A 13,924-nucleotide genomic window follows, 5' to 3' on the forward strand; every position below is an offset into this window, starting at 1 on the left:
GATAATTCTTGTAATTTTTCTCTCACCTCTGTATTGCAATTATACCAGTTGTCCCAGAAAAGTTGAGAAAGGAGTTGGCATTACAGTAAATAATATAGAAAGCCCCTTGATGTAGATTCAATGACCTCTATCAGCCTAGATCATTTAAAAATGTACTGTATGTGCATTGGTCTAGTTTTTATATCAAGCTTTTTTTTATATCTAGCTTTTATATCAAGAGTGTAAGTCTTGGATTTGCATGTACTCTGGAGTTAGCAAGTATAGCATTCACAATCTTACTGTCAGCAAGTCTCCCAGATAGGCCCACATTCAAAGAATTTGTCTCACTTAACACTGGGCTGATGTGAGGTTATTCCACTTAATCAGCATTAAACAATTTATCACCTGTCTGTAGGAGTGCAGGATTTGGAGGTAGTGACCATTGTGCTCTCCCTTGAGCATGGCAGCTAGTGCTTGCCTTGCTCAACACACTGAGATTCTGTGGGGTGGGTTTCATGTCTTCTGCCACTGAAATTGTGCTGCTTCTGAGATCAGGGCCTGGGGTGTGGGGGAAGATGGGAGGAGGGAGTAGTGAACTATGGGAGGTTAGTCACCCTTTCTTTGTACCTTAAGGAGAGTATTTAGGAGCAGTAGTACTCTGGCCATTTGGCACTGAGCCCAAAGGTGCATCTTCCAATATACTACTGAAAACCAGGCTGTTTTGGGAGCCACTGAAAAGTCTCTAATTGTAGGTGCTTTGTAGACATGTTTTACAAGATTTTCTGTTCCTGTGCGTGTGTTCTATACCTTCTAATTACTCCAGTGTACCAAACAGAAGACCAGGTCCTCCCTTGTAAGCCAAATGCATTGGTGAGGGAGAATTTTACAGCCCTCAGCTGCTCAGCATCACACACTGCCAGATACAGCCAGAGTTTCCAAGGAACAACTGAGAGAACTGGGGATGAGTGGCCTGAGTAGGTCTCTCCCTGCAATAACTGCTGCTCCTTGCAGGGAAGCTGAGGCCCATGAGGCAGGTTCTATGGAGTACAAGCTGAGGTGAAAAAGCAAATGATCATAGGTGTGCAGTAACCTATGGTGTAGGGCAGAAGATGGTTTAGAAACTAGGTCAAAAATCAGAATACAAGAGCAGTGAGAACCAGGCAAGCAACAGAGGGAAGTGCAAAACACTCAGATAAAAAGTACTTAGCAACAGTCCTAGCAACGTTGCATTGTGCGGATGCTGCCCTTAAGACCCATGTATTCTGGAGAGTTCCTGCTCCGGAAGGCGATCAGGGCCAGTGCCTGATGGTCTCCAGCTGTCCTGCAAGCTGTGGCACTTGCTGATGCTGCCAACTCTCTGGAGTCATGACTTATAGTGCTTCTTGCTGTTCCCCTTTCTTTCCCATTCAACGTTTCCACCCGCCTTGAATTTTCTGGCATAATTCCAGTGCAATGAAAAGGTTCCTTCTGTTTTGTGGGGTTTTTATAATTTTGTATTTTTAGGTCTACTCAAGAACTCTTGAGCTTATGCAAGCTATTTGACTTGATTAGAGTTTGAAGTAGTTACACATGCTAGCAGTTACATTAGGTCATCCAAGTGGTGCTTGATAAAACTGGAGGTGTTTATCTTTTAGCCTTGATAATTTCAACTGGAATAGCACATCTGGCCATGGCCTTTGTGATGCTTCAATGTATTTTAGAATAACAGTGAGAATGTAAAAGTCCGCTGGTCAAGTTAAACAATACCTCTGTTAATGTTCAATATGAAACAAGGGCTCAGGGGAAAGGAAATTTTCATGGCTTTTATTTTCCAAACTGCACTTGCAAGTTGTCATGCCTGATATATGCACGTTGTCAAGCTGCACGAAGAGAGAAGGGATAAATTCAGGCTCTGCTTTGGTATTTCTTTAGCTTTTTGGCCTTAAAGGGACCTTTAACATACTGTTTGTCTACGTAATCTTTATATTAAAGCTGATATTGGGGTTATTTTAACAAAATAGAAGGAAGAGTTAGAAACAGATTGGAATGTTCTTTCTGACTAGTCAGAAAATGCATGTGGGAGGGCCTGGCCACAGTTTACCTGAAGCAGGAAGAGCGGACATCTCCCTTTGACTTAGAGTCTGTGCTCCCTGGAGCCTACCTGGATGTTACCCGTTGTTCCGGGGAGCAGATGATTTATAGGGTTAGTTGTTATTTAACATACGACAGTTGGTTGCACCAGTGCATAATGCTGTGCACCAATTAGTCTGTTGCACGCACTTTTGGATTTTTCAGGTAATTCCTGGCATGCACTACTTCAGGCATAGTAACTACCATATTTGAAAGAACATTGGCAAATCAAATAGTAGCTGTTTGACTATGTGCGTATTGTGCTTGATGAATTTAATATACTTCATGTGTCTTTCTAGTTGAAAACATTTTATTAGTTGTGATGGGACTGAGCTGTGCTGTGAGGCTGTGCACAGTGAGCTTTGCTCCCTGCTAGGTGAGAATGGTTTGTTTCTGTGGATGAGTGCTTCTTGACAGCAGTCTTGCAGCTGAAGATAAGAATGGCTCCAGCACTGCTGAGGCACAAGAGGTACATAAAGAAAGGACCTTGCAAACATCTGGCAGCCTACGGTGGCTGGATTCCCTTTCCCTGGTGTGGCTGTTGTAGTGTGGGCTTTCCTCGTGCACCATTTAGTTTCAGGGGGAGCCCTCGTTGGAAATTGCTTCCTTTTTGGTTTGGCCTCCTCCACTCCGTTAGCTGCGTTTTAATTGCAGAATTTTCCTCTAGCTGAGGCAGCAGCTGCACTAGACAGTTGAGGCTCAAGAAGGATGAAGTGTTGGCTTCTGTTCAGCTGGGCCAGGCACAATGCAAGGTACTTTTGGCACCTTCCTCTCTGTTACTGAGGCATAATCAGTCTTGGAGTCTCGAAAGATATTTGTACAACATTAAAATCTTGGGCTTTGGACTAAAGCTTTGTTTGGAAATAATGTTGAAAAGTTCATCAAAATACAAAGGAATAAAAACTATCAGAAGACAGCTTGCACTGAGCTCACACTCTGATCATGCTCACTTAGGAGTATTCCATGCAGTGGAAGCTATGGGCTCAGCTTGTTGAAAAAATCAGCCTGTCTTTGAAAAAGTTTGGGAAGGTAGTTCAATTAGCATGTGTTAAAAGTGGCTTTCTGGTTTCACAGTATAGCTTTTAAAGTGTGTACAGCATTTTAAAGACAGTGCAGGGCACTTGAAATTTCCACTGTGTGTTAGAAGAATAGTTAAATGGTCAGCTAACAAAATGAATATACATTCAGCTTTTGGAAGAAGTTAATTTGATTTGCTAAATAGGCCCCTCTTTGTGTTTAGGAACTTATACTAATTCAGCTAGCTTTAATGGCCAATGTCTCTTTGACTTTGCTACAAACTAAGTTCAGAATGGAGCCCAAACTTCTACGAACAAACAAAAAAAATCCCCAAACAACACACAACACAATACTCCACAGCTGATTTCCGTAGAGCTGTCCAGATGGACATCGGGTAAGGGTGTGTAGTTTTCTGTGCATTTGGCATCTTAAGTAATTTATAATTGTGACAGGGAGGTGTTTGAAGGTGATGCCTTTGGCATGTAATAAGTGTTTTAGGGTTGCAGAAGAGTTTTGAGTAGGGGTCATTGTTGCTTTCCAAAATACCCATGCTTTAGACTCCAGCGTAGTATAATTTTGCTTGCTATTCTGAATGTGACTTCGTTTTTCAAAGCGGAGCAAGATACTTTGTCCTGTTTTTTTAATAACAACAGTAAGGTTCTAAAGTCTATAGTTTTGCCGCTTAAAACTGTGGCTAAGCTTTCTGTATTTTAAACCAGTACTCAATGGAAAACCAGACTCCAACAGAGAAATAATGTACATAATTGTCAGAGTAATCCTTCCATCTGACCTGAAGCAGAAAATGGATTAATTTTATGACAGCTATAAACCTTTTAGAATTGAAGCCCGGGCATGTACAGTAGAAGGTGTTCTGCCCTGTCAATAAGTTCATGCATAAGAAAATGAAATAAAGAGAGAGGCTTCTTAGGATACAGGTGCATAGAGTTAGAGTCTAGCAGAGGGCTCCCATTGTGGTCAGGGCTGGATCACATGTGGTAACAGACAGCTAAGTTTGTTCAGTTGTAGGAAGAGAAGATTAAGGGAGATAGTACTGCTACCTTCAACTCTGTCTTGGGAGGAAATAGGGAAGGTGGAGCCAGATTCTTGCAGGCACTCAGTGATATGCTGAGAAGCAACAAACACAAGCTGGAACATGGGAAATTCTCATTAGGTACAATTTTTTTAATTTACTTATTGTTTTACTACAAAGGTGGCCAACTATTAGAGCAGGGGCTCTGAGAAGTTGTGGGATCATCCATCCTGGGATATGCTTGAAACTTGGCTGGAAGAAGGCCTTATGTAGTTTGACCTGCTTTAAGGGGAAGGTGGAACGAAAGGTACCTTCCAAACTAGATAATTAGTTAGGAAGTAAGGGGCAGCTTGGGGAGAGGAGGTAACAAAGTCCTAGAGAGAAATTAGCAGGATTGATTGCTGAAGTAATGCTGTTGTTTTCTTCCCTCTTTCACAGAAGGTGCTTTTTCTCCGGTGTATAGAATGGCTTTGGTCCTAAACTTCAAGGGGGAGTTTGTCCATAAGGTTGTCTCCCTGTTGTTGATTGGCAGTGCCCATACTAAGTAGAGGTGATTGCTGTGGGGTGCTGTCTGTCTTTGGGGTGAGAGCTGTGGCACTTAGCCAGCGTCTCAGCAGTGTTCATGCAGTATGTTGCTTTGTCACCACCGGGTCACTGTGGCCCTTCCCTCTCCTTTTTCTGATGGAGAGGGTATTTTGCATTAGGATGAAAGAGATGAGATAAACTAATTTTAGTATCAGAGTTATTAAAGACTTCAAGATATTACTAATCAGTTCTAATTTAATCTCAGCACCCAGGCATGTATAGTATTGAAAACTTTTATTAGGCTTTTATAATTGTGTTAAAAGTGATACCCCCAGGTTAGTATTCAAGCAAGTGAAATTGCCAAGCTCTGTGCATGACAGCACTGATCTGATAGTACTGCTAGGGGAGCACGGTTTGCTCTTTGGTCTTTTAATGCTCTGTGTTTTACATCAGGCTCCTTAACTGTCAAGGGCTCAGTGCTGTTTCTATTTAAGAGTGCCCTCTGCATCATTTTGGCTCTGGACCAACAAAAACTAATCTTCCAGGCTCCTGGAGTATTTATCAGAGGAGATAGCTGGGTGGGGAATCCCAGGAGTGCAATTCCAGCTAAGATATCAATATTCTTCTTAAAGCTTTCTGGAGGAGATGCAGGTTCCTGTGGTGCCTTGGTTCACAGCAGAACACTAGTCAGAGCACTGAGAGCCATGCATAGCTTCCTTGCCAGGACCAGTGTGTAGTCAGTAAGGAGTAGTCTGTATTTCAAACCCTTTTCAAAGCAGGTCTGAGCTTTGCAAAAGCCTTTCAAATAAAAATTCAGAGGGCTTCTGTGAGGAGAAACGCTCAGATGCCGAGTAACGTTTACAACTGCTCTGCTCAGACACCTATTTGCAAAACTGACTTGGCTGCTCAGCAGTCTGTACGGTTATAATTTCACATATGCTTTGTGGTGCTAGCTCAGAGAAGTGGTCCTTCCCTGACCCCCAGTTCCTTGTGACAGAACAAACATATGTTCATGGGGGGAACTGGATCAGGGAACCAATCCAAGTTAAAATTAGCCTGGCCAAGAAGCTAATTTCAACCTGGGACAGCTTCTCTGGCAGATATGAGCACGCGAGTGTGCCCAGCCAGTGATGAGTGTGCAGCCCTCCTGCTGCTGCTTTTAGCAGCCTGCTGGCTTATGCCAGTGTATAGTGGTCTCATCTCAAGGGCTTTCACTGGCATTTAGGACTTCAGATTTGAGTGGGCAGAGTTGTTTTTTCCCTTTTTTTGAGATTATATCAAAGCATGAAACAATCCACCTCCAAAGTGGTTTTCTGTATCAGCCTAGTCTGTGAAAACTTTGTGTGTTTGAACAGGCATAAAAATGTAGGTGGTTTGAAATATTTCACTTTGGTTTTGACCTTTTTGACATAAACTAGCTGCACTTTCAAATACGAGTTATTGTAAACTGGAAGCAATATCTTCAAGTCAAATGAGATGTTTCAACCACTCTCAGTGGTTTTAGTTTTTTCCTGGCAAGTGACATCTACTGAAGCTCCTCCTTGCAACTTTGGTCTCAATGAGCTGTTGGCCTGCAGCTGGCCCTGAGCAGAGCCTGGTTGTTTGAATGTTTCTCTGCTGCTTTCTCAGTGTGCATCCGTGTACCCTTTTGGTTTTCATCATCATCAACTGTATGTGGAGCCTTGCTGTGCATTAACCTGCAAGGCCAAATGGTGAGCATTAGTGCGGTGTAATTGCTCATGAATATTTCTGTCCAAAGGCCTGGTCCAGGTGCGGCGTGCTGACCTGGGTGAAATCTTCTGGTGGAGTATGGCCTTTTGGAGAACTGAGGCTGTTTCCATCCATTCGTGCTGTCTAGTCCTGTTGTTGCTGTGTGGGGAGGAATTGCCAGCAGTGTTCACAGCGTGGAATCCTCATCAACATCACGTTTTGCTGGGGTGTTTTTACTTGTTTCACTGAGAAATTGCATTGGAAACACCTACTTTTTAATATTGTGTGACTATTTTGGCTCTGGTATTTTTTTAGGCGTGCCTCTGATTTTGGGTTTTTTTTCCTCCTGTTCTTAAAACGTGTATTTGTGAAGCACCAGAATATATTTATCTGGAGTCTGTAACAGCTCCTTTCTGGAACTTTCTGGCACTTTCTGGCATCTGCAAATCTTGTGGTGTAGTGCAAATAGACCCTGAGTGTCCATCGTAACTCTGTGTGATGTCAGTTTCCTAATCAAGGACACTAAACTTAATGAAACACAAGCAAAAATGAAATGATAAAAAAGTATTCCACGAAAATTAAGTTTTTAATGCACTTCCAAATTTCTCTGTAGTTTTGAGGTGGAAGTGATTTCAGTGCCTTTACATTACATATAGGCAGGCTAGAGCTTGGTTTTAAAAATGTCAAGGTTACTGTCAAGTAGATGGAGGTCTACTAAGTTTAAAACCAGTTCTTTTTGGTTCAGGTGAATATATGTTGACTCTCACTACAAGTTAAGCCCAGAAATTGAAATAGCAGAAATTGAAATAACTTCCCAGCGGTTGTAGGTTTGGGTCTCTCTGTTTGGGGTCAGTTTCTTACATTTGGCTGTAGACAGCTAAACTCAGGCTGTTGCAGAAATCAATTCTATTTTTGTGACAACTATTGCTGCTCATTTTGTTTTGAAATCTGATTCAGAAAGGCACTAAATATGTTAAAACTAGAGAGGAAAGGAAAACAAAAAATCTGCTCCAACCAGAAGCTACCATAGCTTTTATAAAACTCAAATGTGTTTTGGTGTGTTTTGTGTTGTGTGTGATTTTTTTTTTTTTTTCTTTTTTTCTCTTGGGTGAGCTGCTTAGGAGTTCAAAGATTTTTGAGAGACTTCCCCAAGTGTAAGAGGTGAATAGGTGGTTCCTTGGGGCACTACACAGGTGAACATTGGATCCTAATTTGAGGCATGGATATCACTCAAATGTTCAAGTTACAATGCACTTAGCACAAGGTGTACAGTGGAAATGTTGCCCCTTTGAATATGTATCTTTAGTGATTCTGTTGTGGCCTTGACTGTGTTTAGATGATTTTGTGCCCAGTGCTCTTAACAGTGTAAAATAAGTTTGCAGCTAATAATGTGATGTTATCCAAGTTTAGGTGAAAGTCATAAATGAGTGTCCTTGAGACAATAACTGAGTTTCACCACGCCATTCCTTATGGGTTGTGTTTTGGTTCAAAATTTTAAACACCGTGGTTGTTTTGACACTAAGAAGCTATTTATTTTTATGGTGTAAGTTTGGAGGTTTTCTAATTATCGTGTTTTTCTTGTTTGCTTTAAGAGTCAGATTTACAGATCTGTCAACACAGAGCACCAACGTGTTGCACCAAAAAAATGGAGGAAAGCTACCAGGCAGCTGTTCGAAGGGAGAGGACTCAAAGTATCCAGGCACTGAATTTTGAACTGAAGTACATGATTGTTGGTCATATCACAGCTTTTCAAGGTAGGAACTTTTGAGGTACTGCAGTCCTACGAGTAGTGTATATAAGTATACTCTGCAAACAAAAGGAAAAGCTCTTTCCTTTTTTTTTAATTTCTCTTGCATTGCATGCTGTGGTTGCTGGCTTATGGTTTACTTCTCTGTTCTTTGATGGTCCTGCTCTTGGATAAAGGTGGTGGCACTTAATCTCGACTGGTATTTTAAGCATCTGCCTAAATCTAATTAGGAATAGATTTAAGCTTAGACCTTGTTCTTAGGATCATTTTAAAAAGATTAGCATGGATGCTTTTCAAGGTGTTTTCAAATGTCATTTAGGTGCTTGATGGTTGGTTGTGCTTTTTGATATTCTCTTGTGTTGCCAAATCATTTACATGTTTAGGTTAAATGAAAATGCATTTGTTTGTTGCTGCTGAAGAATAAATGATCCAACTGATATGCCAAGTGAGAACACTGCATTCTCTTAATGTCAAAAGGTTTCACTGCCTGGCAGGTCACATGAAGAGTGATCTGTTTTCAAGAATTATGGCCACACAGTTAAACGTCAATGCATGAAGGAACCCGCACTGAAAGTCTGTTCTCATAACTCTTGCTGTTCTCAAAGCTACATTGCTCTAAACAGGTTGATGTAAGTCTATGTAGTTTCTTCATACAGCTGGTTATTGTATATTAAAGGGAGGACAATGCTTGTGTAGGATTCTGCAATATACAGTACTGAGCACTGGAGACTTTTCTCCAGAAGGGCGTTTAAGCATAGGCTGTGAACTTTAAATAATGAGAGTTGAGTGATTTAATCAATCACTGAGTGATGAATCCAGCTTACTGACTTCTGTGGGCCTAATTATGTGCTTAATTTTAACTCTCTGGTTTGCTATGTTTAGTGCTAAGCACCCTCATGGAATGGGTTTTGAAAACAAGCCAGTAGTTCTTAAAATGCAGAGTTTGAGGTCTGAATGATTAAGCCTATTGTTACTCAGCAGGTTTTAAAAAATAGTAGCTTTTTTGTCTAGTTTCTTCCATTTGAGTGAAAATACAATAAAAGATGTGATTGACAGTTAATTTTAGATAATATGCTGTCTCTTATTGACAATAAATGATGGTGGAACTCTGAAAGAGATGTGCAAGGGCAAGAAAAAAATTTTTTCTGCTTTTGGTCATTTACTTCTCTTTCCACTGTTCTGTACCAATGAGTGAGAAATGGCATTTTGTTTTATTTTAAAATTAATTTCTGAAACCTGTTAATATCCCCATGATTAAAAAATTTGGTTGGAGGAGCACTATAGTAAAAGGGAGACTGTTGGCTTTGTTAAATGCTGGTAAGTTATTCAAGCAATCTTTCAGTATCATGACTGAATAAAGATCAGGTCAGAATAGATTAACCTACCAGCCCCTTTAGATCAAGCCAGTGGCTTTATTGTCCTGTCCATTGCTGATGAAGCCTTTTGATGGAATGAAAGTAGTAGTTAGACATTTCACAGAGTTTAAATTTACAAGTGTTTTCTGGAAGTGGGTAAATAGGTTGTATGCTGTAATTTTTTATGGCTGGCCTTCTGTCTGCATTAGGTGGGAACACTTGAAAATGTAACTTTTCTCTCTTGCACTGGGAGCTGCTTTTGTTCTTTGGTTTTGTCCCAGGTGTCAGTGAAAAGCCTCTCTCTTTATCTTGTGGTGTATAGACATTCTGTTGCTAAGAGTAGTACTGTGTAAGATATTTACTGAGAGGGAAGATCTTCGCATTGAATTAACTCTGTCCTTTTGGTCTATTTTGGTTTGTTGCTATTTTGAATGATAAAGTGTGAGTGTGCCAAAAGCACCTTTAAAGTCTGAGAGAAGAAATATCCTTATTTTGGAACCTTTCAGGTGCCTTTGAGATTTCATGTTCATTGCAGCAATGAGAACTGGCTCTGACTTGCTAAAAAAAAAAAAACAACCAATATATTAATTTGTATGTGGTGGTGTTACTTGCGCAATTTACTTTCTTTTATAAGTACACATTCTTAGTACTGTTTGTGTAGTCAAAGCAAAGCAGTAGTTAGCCTTGCTGCCTGCTGCTTGCTAAAAGTGCATAAAAAGCAGTTAGTACTGTTAATATTATACCCATAATGATGAAATAATTTCCAGTATAATATGGTGTAAGAAATGGATTTTCAGGGGTTCAGCTTTGAGAACATAGTGGTGGGAATTAAACGTCAGTAGGAAAGGAGAGCAGCTTTTTTTTTGGGGTGACAGGGGACAGAGAATATACTTTTTTTCTTTTTAAGTTCTCATCTCCTTATTTTCTTTCATGGAAGTCAAAAGACCTTCTTAGTTCTGAGGGTCTGCAATTAGATTCCACAGTATTAATAGGAAGGAGCTTTTTCATGTGAGTAGGTGTTTTGGTACAAGTTTGGTTAAGTATTCCCTCTATGCTGTCTGGCTACTGCAGTTTACTGTGGACATTTTGGACTTGAAGAGATTTTGTTTTGGTTTTGTTGAAATTGAAAATGTTATTTAAGTATCTTTGCTTGCAGCTGAAATAAGACAGTTTTCACAGGTGCTGGATTTGGTTGTGCAAAATAATTAGTCTGTAAGACTTGATTAAATATACCACAGCTGTGGGCAGGCTTGTTATATTTGGGCTAATGCCCAATCTGTACGTATGGACAGCCTTAGCACTATGGTTTAATCCTGCTATTTTCCCACTTTAAAGTTTTTAATATTAGCAACCTAGTCCTTGTTCAAACACTTAATAAATCAAACTTCTGCATAGATGTGTTTTGCTTGAACTCCTGTCTCTAATTATGTTGCAGTTACACCTGATTTGAGTAGGAAGAGGCACATTGGCATCAGCTGCAAGCTTAAAGTGCCCTCCTCATTAGTACCAGGACAGGAGGAAGGGAGACAGGCAGGAATGAAAGGACCAGCTGGCTGCTTGGGAAGCATGCCATCAGTCTCAGCTCCTGCAAAATCATACATTGCCACAAAATCTTTTGGGTGTTTGGCATGTTCAGTGTAACCAGGCCCCTGGGGGAGAGTCTCATGGAAAGCTGCTTGATACACTTTCTTTTAATGTTCTGGTCCATGGTGTAGCCTAAAAGTCATTACCATGGTATTAGTCACTTTACGGATCTGTTATTAGTAACTCTCTGCTCCAAATGGAATCAAAGGCAAAATGGAGTAAGTGGATGAGGTGTACAAGTGTGCCAAACTAATAGGAACAGCATAATGGAGGAGAATGTGCCTGTTGTACTGTTCCTAGTGTGTCGCCCTCTGGCTCTTCACAGGTGGCTTTGTTTTGGATACATTTTGGAGCAGGTCAGTTTGTCCCATCCAAAGATGTGCTCTTCTTTCTCTTAGCTTCTGTGGCTGCAACCTGAAGATGCCCAGCAGAACTATTTAAATGAATGCTCAAACAGGATGCTTTCATTTTGTAACTTGCTTTCCCCTTTGATAACCAGAAGACTTTCCCTTGAACTTACTGTTTCCTTTGTCCCAACCTTTTTTAGGCTTGAATGTAAACAAATGTATTGTTTTAGCTTAGATTGGTGTCTTTGGTGATACTACATGTTACTTGGTACAGTCATCCTTCTATTCCCTGCTGATGCCCTCATGCAGTCTTTGCACTCCTCAGGGACACGTCCAATCAAGGCAACTGATTCATTGTTAGTGGATTAAAAGTGGTATGTGTGTGCAGGCTGAAAGTTGCTGTCAGGAAAGCTTCTTTGTGGGCAGACAGCAGAGAAACCTGCCCTCCCTTTTCTGTGTCCTTTATGGAGTGCTAACAGGTGCCATGTAAGGACCCACAAAAAGCTGTCATCTTATGCTGAGGCTAATTTGAGGTAATGAGAATCCGAAGACTGGTAACTTATTTGTTCTGCTGATGGTCTCTGCAGAGAGGCAGAACAGGATATTTTGAAACCTACATCATAATTCAGTCACCAAATTAGCAGGTATCAGAGATACAGTGAAAAGCTTTGTTTGAGCTGAGCAGCTTAAAAAAAATACTATACTTTGCTGCACTTTTTGTTTTTACAGCAGGCAATAGGAATTGTTCACTCACAGCCTCTGAAGAGAAAGTGTGTTGGTCATAAAGCAATAATTTTGTGGTGTTTCTCTGAAATAGTATTCATTTCACCTCGGGGGGTCAAATGGTGGAGCCAGGTGTTCCCGTATTCTCCCAGCTATAGGAGGGTAGATTAGCTTTGTAGCAGTCTGCTCCTCTCATTCCTAACTCAAGGGTTTTGGCAAAGCTGTGCTTATGTTCTGCTTTATATGGAATGGGGAAATGCTATTTGGGAAAGCTCCTTGCTGCTATTTCTAATAGCAGGAGTTGCAGTGACATTGCTGTGCACACATGTTGTTTTACTCTGTTATCATCTGATCCAAGCAGGCAACTGGGAAGGACGTGAATGGTACAAGGCGGAAAGGGGAACCTAGTTGTAGCAGGGATGGAGCCCAGGACTCCTGGTTTTTGGTAAAATGCCTGAAAGTTAATGTCCAGCTGATCCAAAAAGTCCTTAAGCACAAAGTTTCTGATCCAGCATCCTCCCTGGTAAATGGGAAGGGTTGGCTGGTTTCTGTGGGTCTGGGGATGGATGCCAGTAGTGGGCCCAGTAATCAACTGACCTGAACATTCCCAGAAATAAGTAATAGAGTACACTGGCACTCAGCCTTATGGAGTCAAAAACATTCTCCATTTTAATTTGGCTGAGTTGCAGTGTTGCTGACACTTATTTTTACTGAATTTAAGAATATCAGCTTGAAATAGGGGTGGCTGGTTAATGGTGTTGAAGTGCAATGAAATTTACAAAACAAAAAAGAGTTGGCTGGAGAAGTGTGGTCTGGTTTGTAGTTAATTACTATATGAAGTGTGGTCACAATGCTAGAGATGGATGCAGTCCAAAATCAATCAGCTATTTAAAAAAAGCCAACCGTCACCAACAGAAACCTGCCAACCATCACCAACAATGCCTATGGTTTCCTTTATTTACTGCTGGATTATAGAAATGCAGAAATGTTGTTTTTTAAATAGTTTTTTTGTAATCCCATAGTACTTGGTCTTTTATTGAGACAAATTGTTACCCACCCCGTTCCACTTGTATAACCCTGCTAAGAAGAGTTTTGTACTTTGTTGACTTTTGAGCTGAAAGCTGGCTGAGATGTGTAATTTGGTTTTGGCTCAATGCAGAAATGACTCCCTACAGAGAGAGAGATAAGAGAGAGGCTCCATTAGCGTATTTCTGTCTACCTCCTGTATGCTATTCATTCCTATTCCAATGTACCAATCAATCAGTGTTCTGTACCTAGAGTGAAAGCCTGTTTTATGTATGCAGCCTATGGGAGGCTGTAATATTCTTTTTTTTTTGCTGTAGCCTTGCATGTGTGAACTGCATGCACATGGACTGTTGCTGTCTGACTAGTGGGGAGCTCTAGGTGGGAGAAGACTGTCTTCATCTGTATGACAAAACCAGCCCTTTTTTTTGTTTGTTTTTGGCTGCTCTGTTCTCTATTGAAATGTAAACGTAGATCTTCATATGGTACTTTCTGTCTGTAGATCTTAAACACTTTTGAAAAGAACTTCAGTGTGGGTGTATTGGTTCTGGAGATGGATTAAGTGAGGCACAGGGGAGGGAAAATGTCTTTCCTGAAGTGGTACATCATATCATAGGAAGAGCCAAGAATGCAATTTAGTTTATCTTCATGACCTCTTCTGACTCCTCTAAAAAAAGTATTTGTGATTTCTAGAGAGCTCGGAGGGGAAGGGAATTTTGGCTGATTGTAGTCTCCTGAAGTGTTTCTTGGAGAGTGAGATGCTCATTTTGTCCTT

General features: G+C 40.8%; 1 protein-coding gene across 3 annotated transcripts in view; it reads left to right on the forward strand.

Moving 5' to 3' along the window:
- LOC142059951 (glypican-5-like) overlaps positions 1–13,924 on the forward strand; it is a 390,210-nt gene that overhangs the window by 15,777 nt on the left and 360,509 nt on the right. For all 3 annotated transcript variants that reach the window (XM_075099332.1, XM_075099330.1, XM_075099331.1), the window contains exon 2: positions 7,963–8,124. In XM_075099332.1, the coding sequence (XP_074955433.1) occupies positions 7,963–8,124 (162 nt within the window). The remainder of the gene's footprint in view (positions 1–7,962; positions 8,125–13,924) is intronic.

The sequence above is a fragment of the Phalacrocorax aristotelis genome, chromosome 7 (genome assembly GCF_949628215.1).
Source record: "Phalacrocorax aristotelis chromosome 7, bGulAri2.1, whole genome shotgun sequence".
Lineage (NCBI taxonomy): Eukaryota > Metazoa > Chordata > Aves > Suliformes > Phalacrocoracidae > Phalacrocorax > Phalacrocorax aristotelis.